The sequence below is a fragment of the Gopherus evgoodei genome, chromosome 23 (assembly GCF_007399415.2).
Source record: "Gopherus evgoodei ecotype Sinaloan lineage chromosome 23, rGopEvg1_v1.p, whole genome shotgun sequence".
Taxonomy (NCBI): domain Eukaryota; kingdom Metazoa; phylum Chordata; order Testudines; family Testudinidae; genus Gopherus; species Gopherus evgoodei.
Genome location: NC_044344.1, coordinates 5,917,976 through 5,935,144, shown reverse-complemented (window position 1 = coordinate 5,935,144; position 17,169 = coordinate 5,917,976). Strand labels below are relative to the sequence as shown.

At 40.7% G+C, this 17,169-nt stretch overlaps 1 protein-coding gene across 1 annotated transcript; it reads left to right on the top strand.

Moving 5' to 3' along the window:
- Positions 1-1,650: 1,650 nt before the first annotated feature.
- On the top strand, positions 1,651-3,159 carry HOXB4 (homeobox B4). The gene is made up of 2 exons (XM_030541196.1): positions 1,651-2,137; positions 2,825-3,159. Exons 1-2 carry the CDS (start codon positions 1,714-1,716, stop codon positions 3,136-3,138), a joined length of 738 nt encoding a protein of 245 aa, XP_030397056.1. The 5' UTR covers positions 1,651-1,713; the 3' UTR covers positions 3,139-3,159.
- Positions 3,160-17,169: the final 14,010 nt, after the last annotated feature.

Genomic DNA, 17,169 nt, shown 5'->3' with positions numbered 1-17,169 from the left:
AAACTCAAAAAAAAATAAATCTGAAATGTTTGTCTCTGTTGATCAGTGGATGATATTGAAACGACCACATCTGGAAGGAAAATTAACTATTACATTTAAATTTGAAATGAGTGATAATTTGAGACCCTCCTTGTGCTTTTAGATATAGTCCAGGACTAATGTATTTTTGGGGGGAACGTAATGCTAAAGTAATGTTCAGTGTATCAATGAATAGATAGGAAATTACTGTATGACTTTTATAACCTAACAGTTACTAGCTCTGTGTTTCGAATGGGTGAATTTCATTATTTGTGTTTCCTCTGGAAAGTGGCAATTTTAACCATATTTATTCATAGATGAATTCTTTGAGTAACAAAGCTCTTGTATTAAAAATAAATAATACTCATAAATTAAATCGAAGAGAATTATTACAGTTAAGTGAAGTTAGAAGATTTCTGACCAAGAAAGATGCATCTGTCTTCTATATGTACCCTGTAGATCCGAATTTGTGTAAAGGAAGTTGTGTCACAAATTCGTATCTAGGGGAATATGTAGTTGACACAAACACTACAGTCATTCTCCCTGAAGAAAAAAAAACCTAAATAAAAGGATGAAAAGACGCCTTGGCCAGAAGATCGTTTTATAACCGAAAAGAAATATTTGGGTATTTACCTAAACTCCCGACTCTAGTACTCCTGTGGTTAACTTAATCACCTCGTTCTAATAAAAATCTGAGCTGCAATGGGTGTCGGAACTATTACGTCACTGAAATGCAGGAGGAAAAACGCTGGTGCTTTAATCTGTATAATTGCTTAAATTACACTAGGCATAAATAATCCAGCGAAACGCTGTCCTGTTTCCTGATTTTTATGAAGGGATTATTAGGTGCTTCGATTTTAAACGCCCGTCCAAATGTTGCTTTTTTAATCATGTTTATTACAATGGTGGAGAAGGGAACGGCACTGAGACTAGTTAATTTTATCTTTAATTGTCCAGAAAGCTTTTTATTTCGTGTTCAGAGGAAAGGCTCTCTTTTCCACCCATGGCTGGAAAATGGCCAATCGAATACCGAAGCTAAATGTGATTTAGGAGCCTCGGTACCCCGAATTAGCTGATGAATTTTCTATCGATCCAAAACAAGCCCTATTTATCTCTGCCAGTATCTCACCGCAGAGTCGCTACTCAAACCGCTTCATATCACCTACATTAAGAACGAAATTTAAACACCAGCCAGAGGGATCTCAATGTATCGTCTACCAGGGCATTCATTTTGATCCGGAGCGGACTCCCCTCCCTCCCTCAAATTACTGAAAATAATCTCCCCCCCCCCCGTAACACACAACTAAGCCAAGACACACCTACTGAAGGGAGTGGGGATTTGTTATCACTAGGGGTTAAGTGGTGACATTAGGGGTTTCGAGCCCGAGATGCTAATCTGGGTAAGTAACATTGCGCAAGAGCACGAAATTTCACCCTGGCTGAAAATATGTAAATATTGGTGATTTAAAAAAAAATCCTACAGGAGTAAGAATGTTCCTGTGTGAGGATATTTCCTTATCCGGGAATCGCAGGGAACCTCGCCATTGGCCGACGGTGTCACATGGATTCCTAACTTTGTTCACTTGACAGTCTGTAGGAGGGTTTTACGAAACAGGAAAACGAGTAGGGGGGAATAGGGATAAATTTTAGTATTTTTTTTTGGTGTGTGTGTGTGTGTGCAAATCAAAGAAATTAATGGCCATGAGTTCGTTTTTGATCAACTCCAACTATGTGGATCCCAAGTTCCCACCCTGCGAAGAATATTCTCAGAATGATTACCTTCCCAATCACTCTCCGGGATATTACAGCAGCCAGAGGCGAGAGACCGCTTTCCAACATGAGGCGATGTACCAGCCGCGGTCAGCCTGCAACGAGCCGCCCTACCCAGCTTGTCAAGGCTCCGGCCACCAGCCAGCGGTGCTATCCCCAAGGGGTCACGTTCATCCTTCTGCCGGACTTCAGAGCCACCTCTCAGAGCCAGATCACCGCTGTGAGTCGGTCACCCCCAGCCCTCCTCCACCCTCCTGTAGCCAAAACTCTATGAACCAAAGCCCATCTAATTCTTCTTGCAAAGAACCAGTAGTTTATCCCTGGATGAAAAAAGTCCATGTAAGCACGGGTAAGTCAACTAAAGTGGCTTTTGCTTTATACTAACTAGCACCTCAAAGTCTTGTGGAAAGCCTATTGCACCAGTTGTAAAATAACCATTCGTGGAGATTTACGATCGCCTGTTTGCAGAGCAGTATAATTACATCCTCCATAAATTTTTATGGCTCTACTTGCCCAAGTGCCTTTGAAGTCTCTGTTACCATCCTCCTCCAATTTCTTGCAGGCTACTTTTTTTATGGCTGTTGGATCTTCGTAAGTTAAGTTTTATGCTTTTGTAATTTGTATTTAAGTGGTGGGTTGAGTAAACTTTTACTATTTTTCCTCTCTTTTTTTAACGTGTTATTAAAAAGAGAGGGTGTGTGTATGGGGGGTTATGGATTTTAAGGAGCATAGATGGTGTATATATGTTTATATACACTATATTTGCACCATCTATGTTGTCAAGGGAAGTATGTTGTACAATATGTCTGGGGAAGTTTAAAACACATCTAAACATGGGTTTACATCATGCAGTCAGGCAGGAGTGAGGGGGTTGGAGATGGGATAAGCGTGTACTTCTGGACGATCGTGGTGCATCTTTCTGATTCGAGTAGTCTCCCAGCAAAACAGTGTGTGACACTTTAAAAAAAATTAAAGGGACAGCTCAGTAACTCTTTTTTTCCTCTTCTTCCCCACTCCCTCCTTTGTGTTTGTTCAGTAAACCCCAGTTGCACAGGAGGGGAACCGAAGCGCTCCCGGACAGCTTATACCAGGCAGCAAGTCCTGGAGCTGGAGAAAGAATTCCATTATAATCGCTATCTCACGCGGAGGCGCAGGGTCGAAATTGCCCATTCTCTTTGCCTGTCCGAGCGCCAGATCAAAATATGGTTCCAGAACAGGAGGATGAAATGGAAAAAAGATAATAAATTACCAAATACCAAGATCAGGTCTAATTCTTCCAACGCTTCTGCAAGCCTGCAGATACAAGAAGGTTCTCAGAACCGAGCCAACGCACCAGCCACCGGCCTATAATTGTTTTGTGTGTGTGTGTATGTGTGTGTGTATGTGTAGGAGACACATGATAATATGTTTCCAGGGGCGTAAAGGGGGCATACTCTTTATTTATAGAAAAGGACGGAAACTCAGCTACAAGACAAACAAACAAACAAACAAACAACAGAGATGTGCTTTTGTGCTCTCTCCCATTAAAAGAAGACTGTAGATTGTAGTTTTCAAATTTGGCTAAGATGAATCCTTGTTTCATCTTTAATCACGCCAAACTCTGCCCCATTTGTCATGTTTACTCTCCCGTACAAAGGATGGACCTTATGCTTGCTATTACCTCGACAACCAGTGTTCACTTTAATAAATGAGGCAGAGTTTCTTCGAGAAAAACTGAATTTTCTTTTCTTCTCTTTTGCTGCCTACCAGCCACAAAGCGAAAGTTTCTATTCAGATCCCCAAGGGCACAGCAGTTCTGGCAACTGTAACACAGCCCTATAGACCAAAACCAACCAAACAACGACCTCTACTCCATGCGGTATGAGGACCCTGGGGGGGTGGGTATAGATGTTGAGTATTGTAGTGATCAGGGTGATATAGCTGGAGAAAGAAGAGATTGGCACCATTTAAAACAAACGGAGTGAAATTTGGTGTGGGGGATTGGGAAGGAGACCAACATAATGGACACTTATGTAAGAAACCCCCTGCCATTTTTTGAGTCCAGCAGGTTAATTACCTCACTTGTAAATCCGGAGGGGGGGGCAATGTATTTAGTTTAGAAACTTGATGGTCAAATAAGGCCACCTGAATTTAAGCGTTCGTCAAAGGCGGTGTGAGGAGAGAGGGTTCTTTGTAAAAAGGATGCTTCTCCACTAAGATTCAGTCCATTTTTGTACTGAGCATATGAATAAAAAATGGAAGGTGGGGATCCCCCTCTTTCTTGATGGAAAAGGGGTTATGAACTTCGAAAAGATTTTTTTTTCTTTCCATGTTCTATAGTACTTGACATTCCGAGCTGATGTGATTTCAAAGAACTTTTGGGATCTTGGTTTCCCCCTTCCAGTTGTTCATTTGAATTACCTCCTGTTGTTCTTTGTGATATTCATGATAACTTGTACATAGCAGAACTAAAGCAAATAGAAATAAAATTTTCGTTGTGACTATAAACCGTGTGTGTTTAAAAAAAATAAGTTTTTTTTAATTGAAAATGTGTTAGTTTTATAAGGGTTTCTGTCAATTACACCTCGCTAATGAAAACAAAATATGTTTGACTATAGCGTATCTCAGCCTTAAATACTGCTAAGCCTTACCTATTGTGATTTATTTATTCTAAGCACATATTCATATGATTGTATGATATGTTCACAAACTGCTTTCAGCAGTGTTGGTCATTACAGAGCTACGTTGTATTAAGGAATTAAAGCAGCAGTGTATTCCTCAGGAGAGGCTATTTCATTTAAAAAAATCTCCTTCTCCAAGGTATTTAGTGCATTAATGAGTATAATTTTGGCACAGATGTTTCTCGGTGTTTGCAGGTTTGCTGTGTATTTTTATATTACAAAGGAGCTGGCTACTGCAATAGCTCAAACCCTGACAAGCAAATAGATAATCAAGAAGACAAATGGCTTCTTTTGTGAGCCACAGCTCTTGTATTAATTTTCATTTTCTTGCTCATAGAAAGTATCGAAAATACTGTTCAGGGCGAAATAACATTCCAGTTCTAAGTTACATTTAAAAAAAAGGGGAGGGGGGAGTTGGGGGAAGAAGGCCTCTAGACTATACAAAGAAAATCACCATATTCTGAATCATTCCCTATAAGAAAACGGTTTTCGCTTATTTATGAGATTTTATGAATTTCTTTAAGTAATGATTAAAATACCCCACAACATTGTTAAGAACAAAGACCTGACTTGGAATATTTAAAGTGGCAGAACAGCTATTTCTGTTCTCAGGGTACTTAGCAATGTAACTCAGACCTTGCAAATAAACTGCGTTCAAAAATTGTCCCTTCCTCCCCCACTTCAATAAATCGTCCATTACGTCTTTTATTCTATTGACTTTGTAACAGTTTGTAAGAAATATTTATGTGGTCATGTGATACAGAGCCGCTACACGTCTTGTGTTGGAAAAATGGAGTTGTGTATGTATTTGATTAACTTTTGGCTCTTTAAAGGCAAAAAGAGCAAACCTTCAGAGTTTTTATTTCGGTGAGAGGTGGTGGGGACTGCATTTATTTTGATGGCTGATTTTTTCCCCCCTTTGATCTGTTTCCTATGTAAAGGCGATGCAATTTTCAGATAGAGGCTATGCTCTTAAGGGTACCAAAACAGTTCTTAAAAAGCATATGCTGTCAGGAATGCAACTTCTATAGAACAAAATCAAAGCTGGAAAGTATGAATAGAATTGAAGGGGGAGAAAAGAAGATTTCTATAGGACCTAAAAGTTCACAGCCATTATAAGCAGACAGAAGCCAAGAAAAATGCGAGAATTATACAGAAAATCATTAATCACTGCTTTTCTTTAAATACTTATCCTTTCCCCATTGTTATTCAACAGCAAATCTCCGCAGACCGTCTGTTGGGAAAAAAGTACCCGGAGTTCTACAAAAATCTTCAAGGGAAATAATAACAATAAAAAAATCTGGATCATAAAATTGATTTTTTTTTATTTTATTTGACTTTATTTTAATTTTTGGAAAACAAAACGAAACAAACAACAACTCTCACGTGGGAAGAATCCACTCAAACCATGAATACCGTCTGTGGGGCGTTGGAAAAAGGATGTGGGAATGCACAAGGTAAAAGAACCGACTGCTTGGCATGCATTTTGATCGTTTATTGCCTCTTTTCAAGAGTAAGTTTTTTTTTTGGGGGGGGGAACACATGAATCTTTTACGGGATTTTCCTCGGCTTCTTCATTTTATTTTGTCTGAGGGGGAGAGAGAAAAGATAGCACACAGATTACAAATAAAGGGGTGGACAAAACCCCTTATTTTTCCATTTTATGGTGTGAATCCTATACAGCTAGGCTAACTCTTTTATCTAATGGAATACAGAGGAAAAGCGGATAGCTAAGAAATTAGCCTTTTTGTGACCAAGGCAGCTGTGCTATTTCAGTTTATGTTCCTCCATGTTCTATTTTGCCTTCTTGACGTTGAAACCTAAGTTAAAGGACTTTGTACAAACGTCATGTGTGACTCTGGAAAGATCAAACTGGCAGATGATTTCTTTTTTAGTGTGTCAGATGTTCCATTGAGGAATAACAGTGTTCGACTCCTTTAGCCAGATCAGACTTTGCGGTTTCTCGTTTCTGGTTAGAAGAGTTGTTTTGTGGAAAGGTTTGGCTTTATAGACCGTGTTGGAGCGAGCTGTGCTTGTCTGCTTGCTGTTGGTTTCAAGACTTTCTGCATTTTACTGGGGAGACTGAAAGATAAAATAAACACATAAATTGAGGCAAATTTCTGAGCTGCCGAGCACAGATCGCGTTTAGGGTTCACCCAGAGGACACGTTTTCTAGCCGATTAGCTGAGTATTATAGCCAAGGATTGACCTCTCAAACCCCTTGACCCTTCCAAGACTGGACATTGTGCTGTGTAACATTTCCAGCGTCGAACTGGACGGGGCTCAGGCAAACTTTGCACCTCCGGAAAGGATCTTTTAAACCACTCGTGTTCATAGTTGTTTCTTAACGTTGCCATTGCTGGGCCGTAGAGGGGAGTGCAGATGAAAGGCGTCCCAGGACGATCGGAATTTTTTGGTGTTTGGTTGGTTGGCTTTTAGTGTCTTTAGGCGTTCTATAGTCAAATCTGGTTAAGATGCGTTCTTTATCTTCTTGGCTTTGGGTTTCAATTCCAAGCACCCCGGGTCTCCAGTGTAAAAGACAAAGGGGGGGGCTGGTTTTTTAGAGTCGGGAAGCTTGCGATAAGCGCAAGGGGAAAGATCTCTGGGCTGGCTCGGCCAGTTGGGTTTGTTTTGTTTTGTTTTACCTCTCAGGAGGGCTTTCAAAAAAGGATCCCTAAGCTACCCCAGCCAAACGCCTCTCACTTTTCCTCAAACCTCAGCTATCTTCTCCTTTCTAGAAAATCCTTTGTTTCTGAGGCTCTCCACCCCCCCCCCCTTGCTCCTAGCCCACAACACTCTCAAAAGCCCTTCACAGCTCGTCCGTATCTGCTAAAGGGGTGTGATATTTGCTGATGCAGCCAGGGATTTCTTTTTGATGGTGGCAGTTAGGGGGGTATAGAAGGGCAGGCGATAAGGGTGTTTATCGGTGCGTGTTGTTGAAACCACCTCCCTTCTTTTAAAACTGAGGCCTTCTTCTGGGTCTCACGATGGCCCTTAGTCCTGATAGCGACGAACTCTTCTATAGACAGGGAGCAGCGTTTACAGGGCCACTCCGGGGGTATGAGACATTCTAAAAGGCTAAGGAGAAAAAATTCTTTGTGGGGTGACGTGCTCCGTCAGACATTTGGTAGCCATCTCCCGGCCTCGCTGGCCACCTAGAATCGTTTAAATAAATGAGCTGACGGCCGTTACCTTTGTTTATATCGGCGCGGTTCTCAGTGCCTTTAGGAGCGACTCCGCTTCATAGCTGGGTCGGGGGCACTCCGGGAAACAAAGCGTGAACGACTCGTGCTTCATGAGCTTGTATTAAAGCCAGAGCCCCAGCCCCAGACAGCCCAGGTGTCTTTTGGAGTCTCCGTTTAGCTCTCTATATGACACCTGATGTTTCGACTCATTGCTCTGAGGTTTTACTCTTCCGACCTAGTTCCTGATGGAAGAATGTAAATATTTTCCATCAGCATGAGTCTGAAAGGTGTCTCCTTGGGGCATGCCCTTTCTGTCCCATGCACTCCTTTATTCGCTCCGCCTGCGTCCTGAAATCGAAGCCAGACCAAAAGTCTATTGCATCAAACTAACTAGAATAGCTGGTCTCATTGCCACTAGGATCTGAATTTATTTATTAGGAAGCCAGAGCAAATATATATATGAAATACAAGGCTCGAGATTGTCTCTGTATAATATGAATATACTGGGGAGAAAGTATATACAAATACTTTCAGACACACACCCGGACTATTTCTATATTATAGGTGTATCGACACCTTGTTGCAGTGTTCAGTTTCCTTCCAGTGCTCCTCTCTGAGTGAGGACTTAGCCGGGGAGAGCAGTTTGGGAGTTTCTCAGCGTGAACACCTTCCTCCTGGCAGATTTATGATCGCCAATAAAAACTGCGTGTTTAAATTCGTAAATCAATCTCGCCTTCTCGCTACATAAACGTTCATTTTATCTCTCGAAAGAAAGCGGCTTTGATGATCGCACCTCGGAGGCTGAGGGTGCTGTTTATGGCCGCTGTCCCTATTCTTTGAACTTCTAGCGAAAGTTGCTCTTTAAAAAAATGCAGCTGGATTTTTTCTTTTTTGTTTGTTTATTTTGGGGCGGCGGCTGCGGGGAGAAGGGAAGAGGTTGGCAAGCAAAATTCGGATGCGGGATAGTTTGCTTTTTCTTAAAAAAAGGTCTTTACTGAAGGAAAATACGTGGCTTTTCCATTTACCCCCTCCTATTCTCATAATGTCCCAAACTGAAAAAAAACATCTAATTCAACGGGTAAAGGAAGTTTGCTTTATTAGGTAACTGCTCCTCTATCAACATATAATGACACAGAAAGGATTAAAAAAACAGAATAAATTCACTTTGCCTTTTCTCTGTCCCTCCCCCTCTGTATTATACCTTCACCCAGAATTTTTAGCCGAAGGGTTTATTGTTTTTTAAAGCAATTTCTCACAATAAGGTCTATGCTTTTAAAACAAGTATACTTTTTTCAGGCAATTGGCTTCAGGATTCATTTCCCCAAGCTTTAAACAGCTCTTTCCTCTATCACAGCCACTTCAAAATGTAGCCTGGATTGAACGCTGGATATGGATGTTCTAGGCTTTTATTCATTAGTTTTTAAAATGTGCTCTTTCAGATAGATGCTTTCCTAGAGATTATTAAGCTCTGGACAACTCTCCCTCAACCTCCATGTGCATCTTTATTTTATCTAAGTATTCCGGGGCTTGCAAATTTAGAGCTTTATATTCCAACGCATTGCACCTTTGTTTGTTACTGATGGTCTCGCACCGTCCTATTGTTTGATCTTCAGTGGCTTCTTATGCACTGTAACTGTTCTATTGTTTGGAGACGTGAGACAATCATCCTTAGCACCTGAAAAATAAGCATGCAGCACACCTACTCTAGATTGGTAAAAAAAATAAGAATCTTTTTAGATTCCTTGTAGGGCTGAAAGGAAACCCGTGTCACAGCTAAGTCTGTACATGCGTTTGCCTGCGTTTCTGTAAACATCTGTAAGTATGTTGATACATGCAGGCGTGTGCACATTGTTTTGTGTCAGTGAGCCATTTGTGTAGTTGGTACTTTTTCCATAGGCAGCTCCTTGTACATTCACTATAGGCAGCTGCCTTTGTTGGCCAGCCTTTCGCAGGATTCCGTTTTGGGGCATCTCAGCTCAGAGCCAAAACTGACTTCAGAATGCAATAAAGACTCGCAAAACAATAACAGCAGAAGCCACAAGCTCTGGCCCTGTATCCTAATGGGAATTTTGTTTTTTAAATCTGGATCCATGAGCATAAATATCCTCAGAGGGCTTTGGAGCCTAAAACAGTTGTTCTATTCAGTGGAAGGCTGTAATAAAATGTCAGAGAGAAAAGCATAGTGTCTAGCAGGGCAAAGAGGCATCAGGGTTTGGGGAAAGTGTTTAAATATTCTAAACTTCGAGGGGAGTGGGGGTGAACACCCTAACGTTGCGTCCTTTAACAGACGTATGTATATTACAGTATAATGTGCTGTGCATACAATCATCCCACATTCACACGTCTGTGTAAGCGTGCATATGTGTTTATAGAAATAACTAGTAGCCAGAGTACCTCTGTAGATCTAGAATGTTACATTCAATTATAAACTTATTTTTTTGGGGGGGGGAAAGACTGTTCCAGTGGAAGGTCACAGTGGTCCTTTGAGTATGAAACTGAGAGACCCCCTTCCCCCCTTCCAGATCACGTGATTCATTAAATAATTAATGCAGAGGTTGCAGAATAGATATGTATTCGTCAGGAACATCGCAGACATGGTCTCCTTGTGTCTGACGTGAAATTCAACTGTCCTTTAAAAAACAAGCCTATAGCAGAGGGGGGGGGAAAGAGAGAGAGAGAAAAAGGGAGAGAGAGGGAGAGAGAGAAAAGAGTCTCCAATAAAACAATTCTCAGGAAGAAAGAAGCCACGCCGAGGGTTGGATTGTTGTGAGTAGCAGGGTCTTCCCAATTCCTAGCGTGTCTATATGTCCATGTAAATTTATTGTTTGTTATTAATGTTATTGTCGTAAAATGTGACAAATAGCCGTCTTCATTTCCTCCCATTTCTCTTCACATGGTGGTATGTGTGTTAATACCCATCGAGGCATTCCATTGATATTTTTAGGAATATTCCCTTCTCTCTCTCTCCCTCTCTCTCTCCTCACAACCTCTCTCTCTCTCTCTTTTTAAACCCCCTTTCTTGATTTATTACAATAAGCATGTCAGCAGCAGTGCGGCTGCCATTGTGTGTGTGTGTGTGTGTTTGTGAGAGAGTTGTGTTGTTTATGGCGGTGTCCAAGATAAATCATTTCTCAAGTGAAAATGATGTGCAACCGATGATATTTTAGAGCGAGAATTTCCCTCTGCCCCACTCCCTGGAGTTGATTATTTCAGACGATTTACAGTAATAGATCAGCGGCTAATATGAAAGCTCTATAGCTGGGGGTCTTAAATTACAGCATCTGTGATTACCAATTAAGGAGAGATTTGTATAAATTTGGTAAACCGGGAACGCCTCATTGGCATATAAACCTAGTCAAAGACCACGACCTTAATATAAAAATTACAGCTAGGAGTCTTGTATTGCAGCATCACTTCACTAGCTATTTCTCATTTTTCACCCTCTTGTCCCCTCTCCCTCTCCAATAAGGACTTTATCGCACTATAAGCACGCGTTGCTGAGGTGTGTTTATGTTTGTTTTGGGCTTTTTAATTTATTTTGTTTTGGGTTGGGTTATTTTGTTTGTTTTTTTAAGGCTGGACGTGTCCCATTTGTACGCCAGCTGATCAGGAAAAAAAATCAGATAAATAACTACGTTTGAAAATGAAAATGGAATTGCTGCAGGGAGTCAAAATGTAAGGCTGCCTCTTAAATAGGGGTAGCGTTTGATCACAAGCAGAGAATGAAGTGACTTTGTCAATGGAGGACAGAACAATAGGTGAGCTTCCTTGCCTTCCAAACTAACTACACGGGTTCTAAGGTAATGGGGCAATGTTGTGGGGTTCGTTCCGAACCCTGAGCCTTTGACCCATTTATAATCCCCAAAGACTGTTCACAAAAAGGAAGTGAATTCATCTCCAAATAATTCGTTATTCTCGTTAGGCAAAGAGGAAATAGTTTGCATTGCTTCATTACTGCAAGATCTTGCTATGATAGGTATGTAGGTAAACAATGTCCTTAGGATAAAAGTTTCAGAAGTTTAGATAACAAAGGACATTTCGTTAGTAACGAAGAGCCTGATTTCTGTGCTTTAGGGCGGTGTAAATTAGAAGTAAACCTACCCAGGTCAATGGAATTACACGGATATAAAACTAGTGTACATGACAGCAGAAGCTGGCCCGACGTCCTCAAGAAACTAGATAGGCAGAGTCTGCCAACAGATGTTATCTTTTCACTGGCACTTGATATATAGAATATATATGAAATATAATAAGTAAATCCCTTTCAACCAATTGAGGCAGCGCAGTAAAGTTAAGACTTTGGGAAGCAGATTATTCTCCTAAAGAGCAGAGTTGATGGGTGAAAGACATAATGTTACCTGTTTAAAAAAGCAAAAGTGTATAGAGACTGAGAATTTGCATCCTTGATAGAAAAGGGAAGGTCAAAAGTCAACCACTTTAGAATTTCCATTTTAAAACTTGACCAGATAGGTTAAAACCCTGAGTGTTGAAAGGGAAAGAGGAAGCGGGAAATGGCATTTTTAAAGATGTAACATGCAAGGAGTCAGTAAAACTGACAACAGGACTGAAGATTAAATGTTCACACCGGATTCTCAAAAGTGAATCCAACCTCATTTTCTGCACTTCCTTTAGTCCCCGTGAGCCAAGTTTAACACTGTCATGAGGGGTGATATTTAAATCTGTCTGCTAGGGTAAACCTTTGTGTAGGAAAATTAGAGCAACTCAGCGACTTTCATTAAATATTAAGGGAGATCCAGGGACGGTGAATAAGTCAGGAATGCAACATCATTCTTTGTCAGGCATATATTAATTTAAATCGTTGGCTTCCAACTGATTTTGACCACTTGTTTTTTAGGTTTGAGATTCTGAGCGTGAAAAATTAGCCCGCTGAGGAAGGCTCCTGTAGTTACGAAGTTGTAAGGGCGAAAATATTAATTTCACGTTCATTATCGTTATTATTACGGCTCCTTTGCTGTCATTAAAGCTTCAGACAGTGCATCACACATAACTCTATCGTCCAGCCCCTTGCATTAGTCGCATAAAACCGAGGGATTGATCAATAGCAGGGAGTGTTATTCGGTTCTGGTTCCAGACTCCATTGTGCAAACGTCCCCCTTAAGTCAGATGTCAGGAAGAGCTTCGGTTACTGCAGGATGTTGAATCGGACAAGGTGGCAAACGTGTATGCTTTTGACACCCTTGGCTATAATGAATCCCATTTTCCCATTCACCTGGCATCATGTACTCTCCAAATCCATTACTGATAGCTCTATCGCTATCTCTAGCCTTTTGATTTAAGGTTGGAGGGCGGGGGAGATGCTTATTTCAGGTAACACTTACATTTCTGCCTTTCCTTTCTAGCTGGCTTCTACTGAAAGGGGAGCTAGCTGCAGAATTCTGATTTTTCCGATGCAAATATTTTGGCTTGAGCTAAGCCTGGCTGTAGGATCTAATCTTATTGGTAATGTTGCCTCAGCTCTTATTCGCTTCTACACTTCAAGTCAAAGACTTAGATTTTTATCAATGAGCTGTGCAAATAAACAAGGCGAAAGTCTCTCTCTTTCTTTCTTTCTTTCTTTCTTTCTTTCTTTCTTTCTTTCTTTCTCCCACTAGAAATTTGCCACCGTTGTATCAAGCTCATATTTACCAAGAGCGGTTTCATTCTGCTTGGAACAGCCTCAATAAATAGTCTCTGTGTTTTTCTCTCTCTGTCCCTCCGATGGCTACCGATTATTTAGCATCAGATGACGTAATGCAATGAAAAGGGTTTCATTGCGTCCAGATTTGGGCAGCCAAAGGAGCTCTCATTGTTCCTTTTGGTTGGTCAAACAATAACAGCAAAAACTCCTCTTACCCAACCATGATCTTTGAAACTCCCTGTCATACCTACCTCATTCAATCACACATATTTTCCCATTTGTGTTCATTATTGGTTTATTTATCGATGAGGTAATGTAACTTCGCTGATTACCTCTCTCCTATGGACTAAAACTATGTGTAGATCGTTAATTGTATTTATTTATTTATTTCTCCAATAGTTCTTTCTGAACTCCGTTAAACTGAATACATCAGAAAGCAGCGGATAGAATATTCTTCCTTGTGTTATAGTTATAAAGGATATGAATAATAATCAAAATACTTGATCTTGTCATTCAAATAGTTCAGGTTATTATTGTTTAGTCATTTCTGTGCAATAACCAGTTCTTCTTGCCGACTACCCTTTCAGAAAAGTTTGATCCACCAATGTGAAGAATCAATATTTACTTTATCATATACCATCTCCAAAGGAAGCACTTCTCCCGCCCCTTCACACCCAGCCTCCCATACATAGACACACACCATTCCTTTCCCAGAGAGGCAGCTATTAAGGTGGAAAATATAAGTCCAACAGCACCTTAGTTCATAAAGTAGTCCAGGCTGTAAAAGAGTGTTGTGTAAGATTAAAGAATTATGGAAGGATAGGACTCTTTGGAACTGCTATGTAAGGAGGCCAGTAGGTAATACAGAAAAGGGTAATACCCGCAGTGAGTACATAAGCCTGTAGACTCAATGGATGAGGTCTGAATATATGAACAATGCATTTCCAGTATACAATATTATAACTCGTATTCCTTATACATTGGCCATTTTCTGTTTTAAAATACGTGAGATTCAGGAATCATTCATGGGTCATACATTTATTCCGGTTGGTCATTTAAAAACAAAAGGGTTTAACAAGAGATTGATATGACATTGTAAATACAAGATGACCATTGTTTGTTAAAATACCCGCCAGCCACACCGATAAGTGTAGCCTTGTCAAAGCGAATGAATTATTTTAACAAATCGTATTGTCTAAAAGAAGAAAAAGAAACAACAAACAAACAAACAAACATACAATCAGAAGAAAAAAAAACACAATTAATGTCCGAAATAAGTATATGCTATACAGGCCTTAAAAACCGCCGATCGCCATAGGGCACTCCATTGCAAATCAGCTGATACATTTCTGTGTAAAAAGGGACTGGAAGGAGATTTCTTTCCAGAAAAGACAAAGGGAAAGAAGCCCTTTGCTTTCTGTTACATTGGCAAAGGGTTGGATATAATGATGGGGTCCTTTGAAGTTTTTTTTTAAGGGGCTAATAACCACATTTCAACACTTGACTGCGATAAACCAAATCAGGTGCTATTTCAGAAAACCAGAGCCATAAATCAGAAGGGGTTGATTCCTTTTTGTTTAAAGACAGAGAGGGGCTAAATGAGGAATTTTCATTCAAGAACATTTAATATTTGGGGTTAAATCCAAGACGTCAGCCCTTATTGGCAGAAGTATCTAGAGAGATGGGAAGAGAAAGAGACCAAAAAAAGCAGAGTTAAATTCTCTCGAAACGCAATTGCACCGATGGAATCAATCCAGCAGTTTCTGAAGGGAGACTCTGGCAAGTCAAATGGCCAGCTGTGTCATGACATTTTAATAGGCAACTTTTGTCCTTTCCTGAAAATCAACCCAGGCCTTTCCATTCTCAATAGCCGTAACACATCAACATTCAGGGATCCCCAAAGACCACTGAAGTCAATGGATGTTTTCCCATTCGATCCACGGGAGTGATTCCATTAGGCTAGTGATGGCAGGCTCAGAATCTCCGTGATTTTAAAACCACACAAAACAATCGGTAAGGAGAATTCCCCCCTCCTCCCCCCTTTTGGTGTGCCAAAGCCACGCTATGGCAAACCTTACCCCTCTCACCCTTCAGACAGATTTTTTGTTCACTCTTCAATTTTAGGTCAGGTTAAAAATACCCTACAGGATCATGTCCATTGACTCGTATTACTTCGCAGTCTCCGTGATTAAACTCCAAAGTTGACAGGCTAAGATGAAATTCACCAATATATAAAAGGATCGCAATGACACATCTCTATTTGAAAAAAAATGTCGAATGTATTGCTTAACTTTGCGTGTGTGTGAGTGTGTGTGTGTGTCGGGACATATGGAACCAATTTTGAATCTTGACATTGAAGCCTGGCCAATTCCTACTGGCCTCTAAAACCAGAATCCATTTGGTTCTCCTCTCTCCGGCATCTCTTGTCACTCAGTATTACGCCCGTCTTGCAACATTTTAAGTCTTTATAAAGAGAAATAGCTTTTCAGAGAGGTGTCAGGGATTTTTTTTCCCCCTACAGCAGAGAAAATAAGTACACGACCCGCGCTCCCCCACACCTCCCAGTATCTCTGGGCATCCTAGAAAGGGGTCTGCATCCTTGCAACACTTAACGGGCTTTTGGAAGGTTTTTCTTCAGTCAAGGCAGTTCCGTTCGAAACGAGTGAGTCAAAAAATTAAAGCATCTTCGGAGGGGGAAGGGGGAGGAAGGGAGAGAAATCCGTCCGACAAAGCTGTCAGCAAGATCCACTGGGGTACAATAAAGTGGTTTCTTTTCTTCTCTTTAATTTGCTTGCTTCAGTTCAGATCCTTGCAGCAGCCGATTTCCCCCCTTCTCTCCTTCTTCCTGAAGTCCTTGGTGGAGAGCTAACACAGGTAAGAGGTAAAGGGAGGGGGGAAATTGATGCAACTTTGCCTTTCCGTACTCTACGAATTCCAGAGCTCTGAGATATAATTAATCGCCCCCAAAGCTTTGACAGGCTAGAGACTTCTGTACTGGTCAACGTGAACTATAGCTGACTTTCCCTAATACCAATTTAAGACTGATCTCTCGGAAACATAGCCAGGGAAGTTGAAGATGAGCAAAAATAGTAATAATATATCTAAAAATTATCGTGCGTGGTTCATGCCTAGACGGGATACAGAAGCTTTCTTTAAAGTCTGTGTTTCCCAGCTTGGTTTCCCTGGGACACATTTGTTAAAGCGTTAGCACCTCTCCGCTGTTTGAAAAAAGAAACTACAAACGCTGCTTTGGAAAAACGGGGTGTTAAACTGAAGAATGTATGTGAGCGTGATTTATGGCCCTCAGAAGTTTTGTTTACTTGGAGCAGCTCCTAATTACAAGTCTTTTCTTGGAAGCCCATGTCTTCTAAAAATTCCACTATGCTGATAGTTGATTCCCTCCCCACGCCCCTCAAATTCTGCTTTTATTTGCCAGATGTGATTAACAAACATCTGGTTAGTTTCCTTGTTTTTCCCCTTAGCGGATCAATTTATTTTGGTGGGATGGGTGAGTATAAGAGGCTTCAACTTTTTATATCAGAAGAGTTAAAATGTTTTCAGACCATGAAAGGAGTTCCCAATCTGTTCGGGGTTTTGGAGAATCCATAATAAAGATTTATTTTGGAAATGTAATTTCTTCAATGGCCTCCATTTTAAAAGCAGGGGCTGGAAAAGAAAATGATTCATGCTGGAATATATGACCCAATATTTACTAGCACTGTTTCATCATTCATTCTGGGGCTAAGAGTCGGAAGAATTGGTCTCTTTGTTAAGGTCCGATGTGTATTTTAAGAGCGAGCTGCAACAAAACGAAGTTTATGTGGAAGCCAGAAGGACAAATTGGATTAAATTTGAAATGCATTTTTTTTAAAATGTGCTCCCTGTTCAGTTTGGCTGG